The sequence below is a fragment of the Bufo gargarizans genome, chromosome 8 (assembly GCF_014858855.1).
Source record: "Bufo gargarizans isolate SCDJY-AF-19 chromosome 8, ASM1485885v1, whole genome shotgun sequence".
Lineage (NCBI taxonomy): Eukaryota > Metazoa > Chordata > Amphibia > Anura > Bufonidae > Bufo > Bufo gargarizans.
The window spans coordinates 175,929,704-175,948,669 of NC_058087.1; the positions used below are offsets into that span (position 1 = coordinate 175,929,704).

Below are 18,966 nucleotides of genomic sequence, written 5' to 3' on the forward strand. Positions count from 1 at the left end.
CAGTTCGGTTCTTGGCATGGTTGGTGTTCCATGTTTTTTCGTTGGTTTACTTGCTTCTCCTACTACTTCTCACAAACTGAAGCTCTCTCGCCAGGCTGGAGGGGGTATAGCTGCCAGGGAAGGAGCTAACAGCTGTTACTAGTGTCAACGCCTCCTAGAGGACATAGCTATACCCAAGGTCTCTGTGTCCCCCAATGAAGAGCGAGAAAAAGATTTTACTGATAAGTTTTACAAAATCTTGTTTTTTCAGATTTGTACAATATTTTCTGCAGCTATAAACTGAAATACAGATTTGTTTTCTGCAGCGCTTTCAAAAATATCACAGCCATCATTATTAGGCTCCTGCAAGCTCATGTCTGTAGACTTTACAAAGTGCAGAGCCACAGACCTTGGTTTTTCCACAAAAGTCAAATATGTTATATCGGGGGGGGGGGGGTATTTTTAACATTTGCCTCATATAGGTGCCCATGAGAATGTCTGTCTGAATGTCTTTCACTCTCTTATAAGCCATGGACTACCTTCAGGGGAAATCATGGATTCCTTTCTTAAATTTTTATAATCTCAGAGATAGGAACGGAAATGTTAAACTTTTGTAAAACAAAACACAAATACTATATAATTTGCAAATAAAATACCGCGTGATGGTTTTTGATAACCGCCTCTTTATTTACAGCTCCGCTCTGTACAGGGTTTGCAAAAGTTATTAAAAGTTTTTGACATTTTGTTAGTTTTTGCTCTTCTTGTCTACAAACCATAGAACAGACTATCCCTTTAATTCCTCATCTGATCATCCAGAATGCCTGATAATCTAGTGCCTGATGGTTGTCTGACCTGCTTGAGGAGGTCTCAAGGGTCATAGAATATCACTGCCTTCCAACTCAGGAAGCCAGGTTACAATTAAAGGGGTTGTCCAGCGTTTACTTAGTGATGTCATAGACTCCTTTTGATATCTGTGAGGGGACTCAATGGTTGGACTCCCACCAAACCGATACTTCCACTGGATATAGGATACGTTTACATTTTGGGGTGACCCCTTTAATATACCAGCCATCATATCAGAAGTTATCGGGACCAAACCTGTTAGCCAGCTTTATTTCTAGAGTAAATACATTATTTCTAGAGTGTATGACCTCCTTGATCTTGCTCTTATTGGTGCCCTTCGCTGCCCCAATAAGCAGAAACCTCACACACGTCCACAACTTTATTTTTTATTAAAACTATTTTTCTTGAAAACCAAAAACTGTACAAAAATAATCATGTCCTTTGCTTCGAAAAAACAGAACAAATGTTTAGAAGAATCCAGGTAAAGGTGAGTATACCTCCATAGGCAAGACAGTTTGATGGATTGGACCTACCCAACATTTGAGTCACCTTAGTGCCTTCAGCTTCCTCGTGCCTTGTTTTTGTCCTTAAAAGTTCAATTGTAACTGAGGGACTGAACGTCCTTGAGAATGTAGTAATGGAAGTCTACACATCTTGAGGACATCAAAGGAACCTGAAGTGTCCATGTAAAGCTGAGAGTTACAACCTATCATCTCCAGGATTTCTCAAATTTTTTAAATTTATCATCCAACATGCGATAAGGGCGTTCCTGCTATGATGACGTTCTGTGAAGACCAGTCCCACCAAAACCATGATCTGATCCCTTCAAAGTAATGGTTTTCTAGTCCCAGTGTCCTCTGAGAAATTCCTCATGTCTGAGGACCTAGAGCATGTTCTAAACTGTTCAATGTCCTAAAAGAGAATAATGTTCTAGATCCGTCTATGATTGTTTCTTCCTTAAACTTGAGTCTGAAGTGTCTGGACAACATCTTGGATTTGGTGTAATCTTAGGCTGAATCATTTTCCAAGTTATCTGAATGTCTTCTGCTCCATGTCCTCCTACTAAGGCCTCATGCACATGACAGTTTGTATTTTGTGGTCTGCAAATAGCAGATCCGCAAAATACTCATACCGTCCGTGTTGCATCCGCATTTTCTTTGCAGACCCATTGACTTCAGACTGAGGAGGTGGTGATGGTGAGTGCAAAAAAAGAATTCAAGAGGGGCCTGGATGTATTTATGGAGTGTAATAATATTACAGGCCACTGAAGTCAATAGGTCTGCAAAAAAAAAAAAAAACGGCATACGGACCGCATCCATAATTTGCGGATCCAGAGTTTGGGGACGGCAAAACGGATACGGTCATGTGCATGAGGCCTAATAGTTTAGTATTCTTGGATATATGTTAGGGCTCATGCACATGATCATGCATAGTGATCGAGAGAGAAAAATGTGGATTGCACGTGGAAGGTGTCCGTATTTTGCGTATCTGGGGTTTGTGGACTGCAACACGGTCGTGTGCATGAGGCCTGGAGATACGGCTACATGATAACATTTGTCGCAGTAATGTCGCGCAACATTTTATGTAACTTGGATGGATTTTTGTGCGACTGTCGCAGCATGTCACAGTGCAACACCATGGACTATCATTAGAAAAAATGTTGTGCGACAAATGTCACCGCGTACCCCTTGCCTTATTCCCGCAAGAAGGAGGATGAGACCACTCGGACACCAGTAATTAAGTCCAGCCTTGGCTGAGCTCGAGATGAGTCGCATGTCTGTAGGCCGTGATGTTAGCGGTAGATCCCCAGTCATCAGTAGTCGGCTGTTAACTCTGTGTGTGGATTCATTTCAATGGTTGTGTAGTTCTGGGGGGTCCTGGAGAACAAACGCAATTTTATGAAAACCGTATGATACCAAAACATTCAATTGCAATCTACGAGAGGTAGTAAGTTGACCAGACGCCCCTATGTGTTTTACTGATCCCCCACTGCATCTCAACCCTATGACTTCTGCTGTTCCGGCGGCACATCTTTCATTGCTAGGTTAATTATGACCCTCAAGGCTACGGTGATGCAATCCAAGACAAGTCCGCCTGCCACCAGTCTTTCCACTTAAATTTAAAAAAAGAGTTGATCAAGGGATTCAAAGGCTTTTTTCACGCATCCGTTCAGCTTTTTTTGCAGCCTGTATGTGGAACCATTCACTTCAAAGGGGGCTGCAAAAAAACGGAAATGTCTTCCGTGTATGCATGGTTGCTCCACAAAAAAATAGAACATTTCCTATTATTGTCCACATTACGGACAAGGATAGGACTGTTCTACTGTCTTTCTTTTGCCAACTATTTATCAAGCACTTGAAAAATTAGAAGAGGTAAATTGGCATTACTCTGACCCCTAGTGGTTGTTCATCAGTATGACAGATTCATATTCACTAAGGCCTCATGCACACGACCGTATGTATTTTGCGGTCCATAAAAAATACGGATGACTTCCGTGTGCATTCCGTATTTTGCGGAACGGAACAGCTGGCCCCTGATAGAACAGAACTATCCTTGTCCGTAATGCGGACAATAATAGAACATGTTCTATTTTTTTGCGGAACGGAAATACGGACATTCGGAAACAGATTGCACACGGAGTAACTTCAGTTTTTTTGGCGAACCCATTGAAATGAATGGTTCCGGATACAGTCCGCAAATGGAACAGACACAGAAAGAATATACGTTCGTGTGCATGAGGCCTAAGACTGGTCTAATTAATATGTGCATGAAAATTCTGGCACAAGTGAACTGAAATTAGGTGCACATCCCCACATTTGTTTTGCCAAAATGTGGCGCAACTCGCCACTCAAAACAGACACAGAAAAGTACATTAAATCAGGCGCAAAATAAGTTGTTCCTACCTAAATAGGTTGGAAAATAGGCGCAAAAGTTAGAAAACTTCTGAATTAATCTAACAAATCAAAATAGGAGAAGGAGGCGCAAAAGCTTCCAAAACAGAGTAAATGAGAATTTTTTTTTAAAAAAGACAGTCTAAAACAGCATTTTTTCGCCTAAAAACAGGCGCAGACACTATAGTAAATGTGACCCACTGGGTTCTGGAAGAGTTTTGGGCTACTGGATGCAGGGTCCTAACATTGGAGAAATGTTTAAAGGGGGGTCCCGCACTGATGTAAATATGTTACAAAGTGTCAGAACCTCCATTGTTAACACTCTGTGTTATTGTTTTAAGCATTGTAGCAATTTCTTTAGCATTCCATAATAAAAACCCTGGGGACGGCCATACTGGAGGTACGCAACTCCGTCCTGTATGGACAGCGCAGCAGGGTGTGTGCGCTTTATGGCAGCTGCACTATTTGCGCCGAAGCTGTCAGCTCAAAGACAGAACTAAACCAGTCTCTGCATACAGCAGCTCAGATCTCTCCTTCCAGGCCCCTTGTAGGGTTGATCTGAGGGGGGGGGGGTCGGATTTTTTGGACCCGGGTGTCTGTTCGGTTACCTTTTCCGTAGGTAGATGATGAATCCAATGAATCCACATATCATGAGCAGTAACAGCAGCACCAGGAGGGAGACCTGCCAGGCTTTGAAGGATCCTAGAAACCAAGACATAATTGAGACAATATGACACAAGGCTCTTTCGGGGTACCCAAAGGGGGTGGGGGTTCCAGTGATATGTAAATCTTAAAAGGGTATTCTGCCTAATTACGCACGGTTATGCATAGACTTGAAAGGAAACACGTATGTCCAGGTCTTCTAGTGGTCACCTTAGACTGCACCTGCCAAGATGGGGCCTGAACCTATTTCCAGTGGGTATGCCCTAGATTTCATTAATCAGGATACTCCTGATATACTTTACCATTTAGTGTGCCGGCCATGTCTGTGCTGCCCCCACAAATTGACGTGGACCCATTCACTTGAATGGGGTCCATGATCCGTATCCGACGGTCCACACAGCAAAAAAGTAGTGCATGCAGACAGAAAACCCACGCAAACACTCAGTAGTGCCTCCGTAGGCTTTCGATCCGTGCCTCCGTTCCGCACCGCATCTTCTCTCCCGGATTGCGGATCCATTAAAGTGAATGGGTCCTGCATCCGTGATACAGTGCGCACATGGTTGGTGCCCGTATATTGCGGACCCGCTGTTTGCGGGCCACAACACGGGCACAGGCTGCCTGTGCATGAGGCCTTACCGATACACTGCAGCAAACTGTCAGCACATGGACATCATAAAGGAGCGGGGCAGACAGCAGCAATGAGACAACCCCTTTAAAAAGGACCCCGTTATCTGTCCTGACATGTTTATTTAAGTGACTACCAGTAATTGTATTCCCCATGGAGCGTCTTTTGCACTGTCCCTCAATTATTCCAACTAGGAATTGATGAATGACTTACTAGCAGACTGCAGTGAAGGTCCATCCTGAGTGTTACCAGTTGGGGGTGGTGTCCTTGCAAGGTCTGACCATGGCAGCACTAACTGGATAGTGTCAGACTGGGCAGGGAAACCCCCCCAACTGGTAATACCCATCTGGACCTTTTACTACATACTGCTGGCAATTCACTCCTAAATTTCTAGCAGGAATAATAGAGGAACGTCACAACATAGAGTCATGTGAGAAGATGTTTCAGAATTGTGATTACATGGGGAATGCAAGTAGTTACTAAAGCAGACATGTCCGGAGAGGGGACGGGTCCTCTTCTAGTGCTATCATTCTGCTCCATGAGATGACGTAAACTAAAACATACTGGGGAAGATTTATGAAAACTGGTGTCAAGGAAAACTGGCTTAGTTGCCCACGGCAACCAATCAGATTCCACCTTTCATTTGCCAAAGTGGCTCTGAAAAATGAAAGGTGGAATCTGATTGGTTGCTATGGGCAACTAAGCCAGTTTTGATAAATGTCCCCCAGTACTGGGTCTCAGAGACAGACCGGCAGTGTACATGAGTCACCAGATGATGGATATACTCCTGATATCATCCATCATTTTCCTCCGCCATGCCCTATAAATAACTGAGGATCGGGTGTCTTCCTCGGGCAGCGCACCGTGGTTGTAATATCAGGAAAAGAGAGCGACTAAAGGCTGGAGCCAAATAAAAGATGACTCTGCTTGTAAAAGGTCAAAATGGAAAAGAACGATGAGGTTCAGGGGCTGCTCTCAGAATGTACTAAATATCACATCATATGATTTAAAGGAGCACTCCACACACATCTGATTTATTGTGCTATGCCATGTGCAGGAGCTGAGGGGGCGGGGCATGACACAGGTTCAGAGAGCACCAAAAAAGAGAAACCCGTGGGCCTCATTTATCAACCAATGACAGCACAGCTTAAAGGGGTTCTCTCCCTTCAGCAAATGGCATTTATCATGTACAGAAAGTTAATACAAGGCACTTACTAATGTATTGTGATTGTCCATATTGCCTCCTTTGCTGGCTTGATTTATTTTTCCATCACATTATACACTGCTCGTTTCCATGGTTACGACCACCCTGCAATCCAGCAAACTGTAGGAAAATACCCTGGCCTATGCGCACTCCTGCAGTCCCTGCCTCCAGAGAGGCCAGCGCCTTTTTCAATAGTGTGTAAGCACGACCACCGTTGCTGGATCGCAGAGTGGTCGTAACCATGGAAGCGAGCAGCGTATAATGTGATGGAAAAATGAATCCAGCCAGCAAAGGAGGCAATATGGACAATCACAATACATTAGTAAGTGCCTTGTATTAACTTACTCTACATGATAAATGCCATTTGCTGAAGGGAGACAACCCCTTTAAGCTGTGCTGTCATTGGTTGCTATGGGCAGTGTTGATAAATGAGGCCCACGGGTTTCTGAAGTGAGACAACCCCTTTGGGAAGACCCCTGGATCCATGTGAGGTGCAGGGCCGGTTCTAGCTTTGTTAGAAAGAGATTGTCATGTTATATTAATCATGGGATAAACCCTTTAAGTCATGGCAACCCCTTTAATGTCTTTTCAGGGAAGGCTCAAGCCTGGTTTGGCCATACTGATGATGTCACATCTGCATAACACTGAAGGAGAGCCTGAAGTCAAGAGGTGCGGAAACTGAACCGCGGTTGTCCGCCGTCTCTTTTTTATAATTATCCGCTGATCTGTCTTTCTTGTGTCTTACCTGTCTTCATTTGAATGAAGCACCCCGAGGAGCCCATGGAGGAGCCTTGCAAGGTGAATGTGTCTCCCTGGCTGAGCAGGTCTGCGTTCCATCTTTGTACGAGGTGCTGGTCGCTGCGTGCGCTCAAGACATTGCCAGAGATGGAAAGCCTTTCCTGGCGACATGTAACATTCACATCTAAAAGAAGTGGAGTAAGACCAATAAACATTGTGCATCCTTAATGATATATATATATATTTTTTTTTATTTGAAGTGGGGCGACCTTGAATATAGGCTGGTGGGGCGGTACATGAACAGTGCTGCTGCACGGACTGGCTGAGGCCGATCTTCAGGCTATCCACAGCACTTTGACTCCCTGTCTGCCATTCAGAGCAATCTGTAAGAAGAGAATATAAGTCATTTCACTGTACATGATATGGCGGCATTACCTGATCCACCATACACCTTCTATACCAGTTCTGCAGTTTTCAAGATCTCTGCTTGCAGTCATGCAATGGCAGCCTTCATTGCACCCATGTGGGGCTTTTGGAAATCACTGATTGGTAAACATCCTCTTTGCTATGAAGTAACAAGGATCTGCGCAGGACTTGATTAGAAGATGGTGGGAAAGTAGTCCAAGCATCAAGAAGGGGCTGAACCATAATAGGGGTCTTTATTTCGATCTTTTCTAATATGTCTCGATTATGTGATGGACACCTGGGTTATCAGAGCTGTGTCTTGTAATAAGGTCTCCTTTTAATCCATATGCAAATGAGCAATTAAGTGCACAGAGGGCGGGCCCGAATCACTAAGTGCACTTTGGCTCCTCCTGCTTTCTGTCAGACCCTCCCTCTCCTTTTTGATTGACAGGGCCAGGTTCCTGCATAGTCATCTCACCTGGCCCAGTCAATTAAGGAAAGGGAAGGGGTGCACAGAATGGCTTGACCCCGCCCTCATTGCACTTAATTGCTAATTTGCATATATTATAGACTAGGCATCCATATATACAGTGTGTCCCGACTTCCTCTACAGTAAAATGTTAATCCCCGCTATATGTACTGGATAAATTCCGCTGGCTCTATGGACGCCACCAGCAGCCACTGTCACAAAATAGTCCCCAATTACCGATGCTGGCGCCATTGATGCAAAGGTCGAGCTGTATTGCAGTGATGGCGGAAGGACAGATATTTTCAGAGCCTGGGCTTGGTTGTTGGACAGGCAGAATAACAGGAGAGGATCCGCTAGGGTGAGCACAGAGACTCACTGACACCAATCTGGAGCGAGACATAAAAAGACAAGGTATAAATGTGCTACCTAACATAAAGCAATATAATACAACATAAAGAGGTCAGTAACTGCAAGACTCACCGCGCAGGAGTCCAAAGAGCTGTTCATATTTACTAATGCAATTACCTGGGTCACCACTAGGGGGGCTATAACAACTGTGAGAATTTATTGTAATTTTGTTTTCATTTTTATTTATTTTTAACATATTGGGGCAGATTTACTAATGAAAATGCAACAGTGCAAAAAATGGGCGCGCAAGCTTTACATGATATTTACACACTTTTCTAAGCGGGCGTGACCTTGTTAAAAGGAGATGTGGCCTGAACGAGGCCCTGCGCGCCAATAATGCACATTTTTGGAGTAAAACTACACTAACTCATATGTGGTGTAAACGTAGACTAGTCAGTTTTTGGGAAACGGACACAATTCTATCATAAATCTGCTCCAAATTGACGAAGGTCCATGCGCCAGAATAGTGAATTTGTTTAACATTACGACTGAGATTCGTATTCTTAGACAGTGCAAAGTACGTCACTATTAGTAAATATGCCCTATTATTTTATTACACTTTTAACTTCTTTTTTTTGTTGCAATCCTACTATAAGCATTTGTTTTCCCCCCCGTTATGAATTAGGATACCTATTGATTCCAATGCATGGCCACCTGTTCTAATTCACAGGCAGCCTTGGGGGGTGTTTGGTCACTTGAGATGTAAAGCCGGTTTTGAGATGACATCATAGCATGATTACATCATTATGAGCGCTGCTAGGCGGTGATGTCACAGTTATGGCAGTGAGGACGTACGGCGCTGATCAGTTGTCCTTTTGTGGGTTCTTGAAGGTGGCGAGAGTCATGTCAGGTTTGTGCTGTGATTTATTATATTCTTAAATTGACTATGGATGAATTTGGATATAATTATTGTAAGCACAAACAAGGGGGGGAGGGGTAGCTATGTGAACATTTTAGGAGTTACTATCTATTTGACATTGGGTTGGTCGGTGTCCTGTAAAGAACCTTCTATGGATATCCCGCAATATAGAGGCCAAATAATACAATTATACAGTGGCCAAAGAGCACTGCCCAATCAATAGACCACGGGGTGTATCCGCTATTGATCAATCATCTATGTATCTATCTATCTATCTATCTATCTATCTATCTATCTCTATCTCATATCTATCTATCTATCCATCTATCTCATATCTATATATCTAATATCTATCTATCTCATATCTATCTATCTATCTATCTATTATCTATCATCTATCTAATAACTATCTAGTATCTATCTACCATCTCAAAGCAATCTACAGTATCTGTCTATCTATTTATCTATCTACCTACCATCTATCTATCTATCTCATATCTATCTATCATCTATCTAATAACTATCTAGTATCTATCTACCATCTCAAGGCAATCTACAGTATCTATCTATCTTCTATCTATCTATCTATCTATCTATCTATCTTTCTTTATGTCTATTATCTATCTATCTATCTGCCTACCATCTAAAAGCTATCTACAGTATCTATCTCATATCTATCTATCTATCTCCAGATTTCTGGCTCACTATACTGATTACTAGTTTAGCGGTACTAATTGCAAGGATTGCAGCAACCATTGCTCTTTATCTGTACTTCGGAAAGAAAAGAAGCCAAAAGCATGATACTCAAGAGCTTGAGGCGGTCATCACTGATAGACCAGAGGACATGGATGACATATTCTTATGTTCAAACCCATTTACCATCATGCACAAGTTATTGGGAGAAAATATAAAAATGTCCCTGGAGACCAAAGAAGACAGAGAAGCTGAAGCGGATGAGAAGAACATCACTGATGAGACCAAGGACATCAAGAACATCAACGAGAACACCAAGACGATCACCACAGCCTCCAGATGAACATGTCTAGTAACACCATCCACATCATGCCTTGTCAATTATGCTGGTCAACTCAAGATCCATAAAGGATTATAAATATCTGTATATCTATCTATCTACCGTATCTATCTATCTATCTATCTATCAATGAAAAAAGTTGAAGAGCAGCACACAAATAAAAGTTGGTGCAATACCTTAAAGCAGACCACTGACCCGGTCTTGTTAGATATGTGCAAAAAAGGCCAAGGCAGCACTCAACGTTTCAGCTTACTCCATGGCTTGACAAAGGCTCCATGGAGTGAGCTGAAACGTTGCTGTTACCACATGGGTTAATAAAATACCCTCTGTTTTTCACCGATATTTGAGTGCTGCCTTGGCCTTTTTTGCATCTATCTATCTATCCCATGAAACGGATCTGTCTAGTAACATAGGACTATATGCTTTGACTGAAAAGAAAGAATACCATAGAAAGTCAGCATCAGATTTAGTAAAAGTTGCAGGAGGGCTTGTGTGCAAGTTGATAAAGTGATCAGAAGGTGATTTTTCACATTATTATAGCATACGTGGTCACTGGTGGTACTCACAGTTTAGTTTCGTAGAAGGTAACACTGTGTAGAGTTAAATCTTTTAGAATTTCTGTACTTGAGCTATTTTCCCATGAAAAAATAAAGGCGTCCAAAATATCTTTCTTCGTCATGAAGGACCCAACAGGGAATGACTCAGGGCACCCCCTGTAGACAGCCAGGGCCTCAGGGCTAAGAACGCGTGGTCGGGAGATCAGAGGAAGCTGCTGGTCTGTGAGCAGAAAGCAATAGACATCAGAAGAATTCAAAATAAAGTTTTATTGGACTGACAGATATTTCTAAGACCAACAGAACCCAAATCCTGATAGAAGCGAGATTGGAAATAAAAGAGTGGAACAAAGGGCAAATGCCCTGGAGCCAACGCCATCTAGGTGCCTCCACCAACTCACCACCTCTGAAGGCATCAGTATGGACAGATCGGGCACAAAGGAGCACCGCACTATTTGTGGAGTGTCATTTGGCCAGTGTGTTCCTGCCACATTTCATACAGGAAACTTTTGGACAGAATGAATGTTCCTGTGCGTTATTTTGTACATTAGGTTACATAATGCTCTTCATACCGTGGGAGTCTAAAGACTATGGAGAGACATCTTTGGTCACCAGGTCACGGGGAGGGAGGAAGGAAGGAAGGGAGGACTAAAATGTATTTAGTCCCGCCATTAAAGCTGATTTGAATTAGATAGATAGATAGATAGATAGATAGATATGAGATAGACTGATTGATGTTACAAGATGATAGATATGAGATAGATATAGAGAGAAGAAAGAAAGAAAGGATATAGATAGATAGATAGATAGATAGATAGATAGGAGATGTGATTGACTCAACACCTCAGTAACAAATTACTTTGTACTTAGTGAATACTTGTAGAAATGAGTCGTTAGCATTTCATTCTCAGCAAACATCACAGTACAGTCTAAATGGAAATATCTCTGGACTCATCCGCTGACTACCGGCCAGTACTGGGCTAAGAATAGGACGCTGCGCAGCAGACCAGGGATGTGTAAGCCTCATACCTGACACCATACCGGTGTAAAACCTCCATCATCTCTACTGGATAAATACAGTACATGTGACAGATATTAGCATTTTATTGCCCAAGTAATTAAAAGAAAGGTCCAAACTCAACATAGCCGATCCCACTTTCCCCCAAAATCTGCTGTCAGGGGACAGTTGTGAGGTCCCCTACCCCTATACGAGACCAATGAAATCAACTTATATCTCAGGTGTATGGCCAGAAACGTATGGGGTAGGTTATTTTAGTCTACGCCCCCCACCTTGCACCCTCTTTTTGAGTCAGGCTCTGGTAAGGACAGGTCCATCAGAAGTGATCCTACACCTCGAAGAACAACTTCACACCCCTAATTGTACTAGCATCCATAACGCAGGCTTGTAAAATTAGGGCTACTTACCACTAGTTTCATTGTTGCTGATGAGATAGAACCCATCATCTGAGATTTTGCCTTGCAAACCAATCCTATAATAGACCTTCCCATCGCTAGAATACAGGACCAATGTATGATCCTCAACTGGGGCTCCAGGGGGTCCCTTGAGTTCAATGAAGTTGTATGGCATAGATCCCTGCAAGACCCCCACCTCACTGATTGAAAGTGTCATGGGGGCGGAAGTTGACCGATCTTGAGGTCTCATATGGAGTTGTGGACTGATAACACAGTATCGCAGTCGTTCTTCGTAAGAGGGGTAATCCTAGTGATCTGGAACATAAATCAAAAATGTAAACCATTGTATAATATCATCTTCTCAAATGTTCAATGTAATGATCATCATACAAAAGGAGACAATTCTCTGAAAGCTTGGACCCTAGATGATAACACCCCATTCCCTCTGGATCATCAATGGAGAGTATTGAACATGTAACCATCCAAGATTGTAATATTCAGGTTATGGGGCTCAGACTTGGACATCAGGCCATTAGTTGGCTCATCTAGGTCTATAAATTTATTTCCCTGTAGTCTATGGTGCAACTGACCTTTCCGTTGTCTTAGGTCCAATCTTGGGTCTTAGGCACACCGGTATTATAAATGAGACATACTTGGTGGGCGCCCTGTTACAGATTTTGCACTAGGGCCCAGAAGCTTAGTTATGCATCTAAACTTGTTCCCGCTAGACATTGGTGATCCTAATATTCAGGTTCTGGGATTCAGACTTGGAATTCAGGCCATTAGTTGACTCATCTATGTCCAGAGACCTACCAATAAATGTATTTCTCTGTAGTCTATGGTGCAGTTGACCTTTTGGTTGTCTTAGGTCCAATCAGGTCTTAGGCACACCAGTATTATAAATCAGACATACCAGGTGGGGGCCCTGTCATAGATTGTATACTGGGGCCCAGTTATGTCTCTGAACCTGTTCCATCTAGACATTGGTGGTCCCTTCAACTTCCACCGATGTGTCCCATCAAATATCTGGTCATTTTCCAAAGTACCTGAAAGCTGGAGTGGTCCAATGGAGCAAACCCATAGCAACGACTCAAAGACTCGTCCTCCGCAAGGAATTTTTCATCTTCATGTACAGCCTCCTGTCCTGGGGTTAAGACATTTAAAAGGCCAGAAGCATCATCCTTGGCTTGTGAAGCGTATACTACAGCGTCCACAAGGCCATCTTCTGTCACAGGCATGTTGACCCCATATTGCTTTGCCGGACGGTAAAACAAGGCAACCGCATCTGCCCCATTCTGTATGGTGTTAGGACGTAAGAGAATGTGAGGTTTAGGAGTCATCTTGGCGCTGCCTACCAGGAAGTAGCCATTTTTATCTGTGTAGTGGCCCTTGAGGTTCAGGACGCTGTATGCCAAATTGTTCTTCCCGTTGAAGAGCACTAGCCAGTATCCAGCCAGGCTGACCGAGCTGCTGCTTGTGTGGTAAAGCTCCACAAATTCAGTATCTTCAGCCGATCCCGGGGTATTAGGGTTCACTTCACTAATTAGAAGAACATAAGGAGATTTGGTCGGTCGTGCTGTAGAAATGGAAGCAAGGAGGTCAGTAGTATACCAGGTACCACCATAATTCTACAAGATAACAAGGCATCATGGGACGTTATTTAAAAACATTGGTAGAGTGTTGTGGGAATGCTCTGTGACCTGTGCAGAGGTCATTGTACAGGGAAGGGGAGGAGGTGAGCTGTGACATCACCTATTGTGAATGGTGGGTAGGTACTGTCTACTGTGAAGTGATTTCTACAGAACAGGAAGTGTCAGCCTATTGGGAGGCTCAGTAGTTAGTGGTAAAACTGCAGGGTTTCCCTTTTTGGTGTTTTTTTTTTTAACTATATATCACCAAATACATATCAGGAAAGGGGACAGCTTATGGTTTTAAAGGGGTTATCTCATGACTAATGTAAAAAATGAAAATCAGGCATCATATATAGTACACGACAACCTCTTTCTCACAAAGCTAGAACCAGCCCTGTACCTCACTTGGGTCCAGAGATCTCCCCATTCATTGCTCTGCTAGATTTATATCAAGCTGGCAGCTCAAGGGGAGTGTCTATTCTGCTGCAGCTCAGGGGGCGTGTCCATGCTCTGTCCTATCACAGCTCAGGGGGCGTGTCCATTCTGCTGCTGCTCTCTCCCTATCACAACTCAGAAGGCAGTCAAAGGATGAAACTGATCACGTGAGGCCATAACAGTGAGCAGGACAAAGAAATTAAAGAAAAAAACTGCAGGTGGCGCTATACAGATACATTTTATTAACTCCTTCTTGACGGGTCGGATCTTTAGAAGATGGGGCCCGCTGCCGAGGGGGCAAAAAGGGGCAAAATGGCTGATTTTCTATTTTTTGGTCGCTTTTCCTCCCACAATTTTTTTTTTTTATAAAAAGTGATCAAAAAGCCGTACACGCTCCAGAATGGTATCAATGAAAAGTACACAAAAAATGAGCCCTCATACAGCTCCACACACATAGCTACAAAAAAGTTAGGGTCAGAATACGACAGAAAAAATATATATTTTTTTATTTATTTTTTTCAGCATCAACACGCATAATGAACGTCATAAATAAAAAACGCCGTAAAACTGTCAAAAGTTTTTTCCAATTCCATCACTGCATTCTATGCAATATTAAATGATGGCGTTGTAAAGTACAACTTGTCTCACAAAAAAATAAGCCCTCATACGACTATGTGAATGGAAAAATGGCTCTGGGAAGGCGGGGAGCAAAAAATGAAAATGCAAGGTAAAAAAAAAACTCCCGGGTAGAAAGGGTTAAATAACTCTGTGGCTATAATACATTTTAAATTACATCCAATTACAAAAGTATTCAGATCCAGGCGCTGGTTTGAAAACTGCAGAATATTTTTTGGTGGGACATCCCTTTTATAGTTTTTTAGGAGATCCCGCAGCCTACAAGCTATTGACTATACACAGCGCTCCTGACAGACTGCAGCTGAGAATGTTAGAAGCAATACATTCATAAGAAAGAGTTCGCTCCGAGGACAGGGAGGATTCAAGTACCACGAGGCAATACATTCATAGATTTAATCAGTCTGATCTGCAGCCTGCTTGATATAGCGCAGGAGGCGCTGAGCAGATTTATATATATACGTATAGTTTTCTGGGAAAAGATTCAATAGGACTTGAAATTTATGTATTTAAAGGGCATCTGTCAGCAGTTTTGTGCCCATGACACTGGCTGACCTGTTACATGTGCGCTTGGCAGCTGAAGGCGTCTGTGTTGCTCCCATGTTCATATGTGTCCGCATTGCTGAGAAAAATGATGTTTTAATATATGCAAATGAGCCTCTAGGAGCAACGGGGGCGTTGCCGTTACACTTAGAGGCTCTGCTCTCTCTGCAACTGCCGTGCCCTCTGCACTTTGATTGACAAGGCCAGGCAGCGTAAAAGTCATCACGTCTGGCCGTGACTTCTCCTAAAGTCTCGCGCTGCGCCGTGTGCTTCACTACCCAGCGCAGGCGCAGTACAGGAAAAAGGCTCGCAGTACAGAAGAGAACTGCCGGCCATTTTTTCACTGCGACTGCGCCAGATACTTAAGTGCACTTTAGAAGTCAGGGCCAGGTGTGATCATATTTACACAGCCTGGTCCTGTCAATCAGAGTGCAGAGGGCGCAGCAGTTGCAGAGAGAGCAGAGCCTCTAGGTGTAATGGCAACGCCCCCTTTGTCCTAGAGGCTCATTTGCATAACATTTTCTCACCAAATTTGCAGGTACTGCACCTAATTTTCAGAAATTGTCCTTTGCAAATTTTGGGCTAGTCCCGAGCTACAAATGGATGGGGCTTATGTAAGTCCTGCCTATAAACAGGCGGTCCCATCGGGTTTGGGGCTTTCCTGGGGCGGGGTATATTTTCCATAATTTACCAACCTGCCCTGTTGGTGAGTATGTAAATCCTGGCCAGTGTCTATTACCTGGAGGTGATGTCGGCAGGTCACTGGGTTGTGGGCAGACGGTGAAGGTGGCATTCTTGTTCTGCACATTTATCACTCTCCCCATTAATACAAATGGCGGGACAATGTCAAGTTCATCATTCTGAGAAGATAGGGTGGCGTTCGGTCGGACATGAAGAATTAACTGGTGGGACTGGCACGTCAGGTTGGCATCTACATAACAAGGAAAAAAAAACTGTTAGAAGTATATAACATCAGTTATCAACAATCTGTCATTGACAGCAATCAGAGATCTTGAAAACAGTGAGGGATCAATACAGAAAGTATTTTGGAGAAATGGTATAACTTTTTACGTTTATATGCTGAAATAGCATTACCCTTTTAAGGAGCTTCTGTCAGCAGAATGAACCCAATACGGCCTGGTAGGGTTGATCCTGCTGAGCAAAATGATACCTGTCTTGTGAAAATTGGTTGCGGCGTTCCAGAGAGAAAAGACTTTGATTCCTTATGCAAATGAGGGCCTCAGTGCACCAAGGGGTGGAGCCAGTGATGGGAAAATGAGGTGTACTGAAGGGCTATGCCCCGCCCCTCAGTGCACTGAGCCTTCATTTGCATAAGGAATAAAGGTTGTTGTTTTTTTTTTCCCCTCTGGAATGTCACAATCATTTTTCATAAGACAAGTATCCTTTGAATCAGTAGGATCAACCCTACCAGGCTGTATGCCTGGTTTAATAGGGTTAATCCTGATGACTTTATCATACGCAGTGCTTCGGGTACGTCCCAGATTCAACATCTCCCAATGTATAGACCCAATTCAGGGTTCCATCCCACCTGTAAATAAGCTTGAAGATACGTGACATTTGCAGACGGACTGCCAGGATCGGACCACCGCACTCAGAACCTTAGAGGAGACTTGGTCTCCTTCCCATTCAGAGCAATCTGCATGAAGAAAGGAATGAAGAAAACAGCAGAGTAGTAAAAAAACAAATTGCCTATATTCAGAAACAGCGCCCCCCCCCTTGCCCTCTGGCTGTGCCCGGTATTGCAGATCAGCCACATATAGCATCAATATCAAGCATATCTGCTGTAAATTCACTTTTATTTTTTGAAATGTGGATCTTGTTACCTGTAGTAATCTGGAAGCACAGCCTCACCGTGTGATAGCTCTGGGGGCAATTATTTGGCTGTCCTGGAGTGCTACCCCCGAGTATAAACTTGGGGTCCTCACCCACATTACACAGGCTGGCAGAAATGTTCACATCCCTAGATGCAAAAAAAAAAAAATATATATATCAGTCGTATTACACAAGATTTTTAGTACATATGGATGAAACATCATATTATTAACCCCTTCAAGATTTGGCCCATTTTGACACCCTCAGGAGACGTTTTTTAATTATTTTTTTCATTTTATTATACTACTTCTTGACTGTCTTTTTTAAGAAGGTTTTACTCTTACGTGACTGAATTAGGATTTGTCAAGGACAATTGTATTTTGCACATATATTAGCTCCCATTTTTACTTTTTTAATGATGTTATTTTATTATGATATTTTTACTTTTCTCCATAAAGAGCTATTTTGAATAGTCTATGATCTACTAATTTTTATACATAGAAACAGCGCCACTCCTGCCCATAGACAGTGCCTGGTATTGCAGTTCAGTCCCTTTGGTCAATACTGCAATACCAGGCACAGCCTATAAATAGATGATATATATATATAGGTATATGCACTGTATATATATATATATATATATATATATATAAAATATAAAATATACTGTATATAAAAATATATTAGACTTTATTAGTAAGCACCTAGGTCAGGCATGGCCAACCTGCGGCTCTCCAGCTGTTGTAAAACTACAACTCCCACCATGCCCTGCGGTAAGATAATAGATGTAGGCAGTCTAGGCATGCTGGGAGTTGTAGTTTGGCAACAGCTGGGGAGCCTCAGGTTGGCCATTCCTGACCTAGGTGATAGCTAGCCTCCAGCACTCCAGCTGTGGTAAAACTATGACTCCCAGCATGCTCAATTTACTTCTATGGGAGTTCTGAGAACAGCCAAGCAAGAGTACATCTTGGGAGTCGTAGTTTTCCCACAGCTGGAGTGCCGGAGGTTAGCCATCACAGGTTCTCCTTCTTAGGCCTTTTGCGGGCCGCAATGCACGAACACCCACCGTGGGGCAGCCGCAGCGGATTGCGGACCCATTCACTTGTTCTATCTTTTTGCGGAACGGAAGTACGAGATGAAACCCTACGGAAGCACTCCGTAGGGTTCCGTTCCTTGCTTCCGTTCCGCACCATTCCGCATCTCCTGATTTGCGGACCCATTGAAGTGAATGGGTCCGCATCCGTGATGCGGAATGCATACGGGACAGTGCCCGTGTGTTGCGGATCCGCAAATGCGGTACGCAATACGGCAATGGAGCGCGCAATACGGCCACGGAGCGCACGCGTTCGTGTGCAATAAGCCTTAGGCCTCATGCACATGACCATTGTTTGGTTCACTTCAATGGGGCCGCAAAAGATGCAGATAGCTCTCCGCGTGCTGACTGCATTAGTTGCTCCATTCCGTGGCCAAGCAAAAAAAATTAGAACATATCCTATACTTGTCCGTTTTGCAGCCAAGAATAGGCATTTCTATAATGGGCGGGCCGTTCCGTTCCGCAAATTGTGGAATGCACAAGGCCGACATCTGTGTTTTGCGGACCGCGTGCATGTAGCCTTGCCAAGTATGCCAGTAAATTATACTATTGCCTATGGTCAGGTCCTGACAGGGGTGAGCCGCCATGTCCTTTTTAAATAATTTTTTTTTTTACATTTTTACTCTTCCCCATAAAGAGATAGGGAACAGTTTGAGACCTACTTTTTTTTATCATTCATAGAAACAGCGCCACTCTTGCCCGTAGACAGCCTCT

The 18,966-nt window shown here is 43.3% G+C and overlaps 1 protein-coding gene across 1 annotated transcript in view; it reads right to left on the minus strand.

Annotated features, from left to right (window-relative positions):
- Positions 1 to 2,434: 2,434 nt before the first annotated feature.
- The window catches only part of LOC122944440, a 31,945-nt gene continuing 15,413 nt past the window's right edge, over positions 2,435 to 18,966 (minus strand). The window contains 12 exon segments of the mRNA XM_044302711.1: positions 2,435 to 2,699; positions 4,322 to 4,415; positions 6,951 to 7,127; positions 7,213 to 7,326; positions 8,055 to 8,203; positions 10,684 to 10,894; positions 12,097 to 12,354; positions 12,357 to 12,399; positions 13,131 to 13,660; positions 16,066 to 16,257; positions 16,876 to 16,983; positions 17,171 to 17,307. Coding sequence (XP_044158646.1) covers positions 2,636 to 2,699; positions 4,322 to 4,415; positions 6,951 to 7,127; positions 7,213 to 7,326; positions 8,055 to 8,203; positions 10,684 to 10,894; positions 12,097 to 12,354; positions 12,357 to 12,399; positions 13,131 to 13,660; positions 16,066 to 16,257; positions 16,876 to 16,983; positions 17,171 to 17,307 — 2,077 coding nt within the window. The 3' untranslated portion in view covers positions 2,435 to 2,635.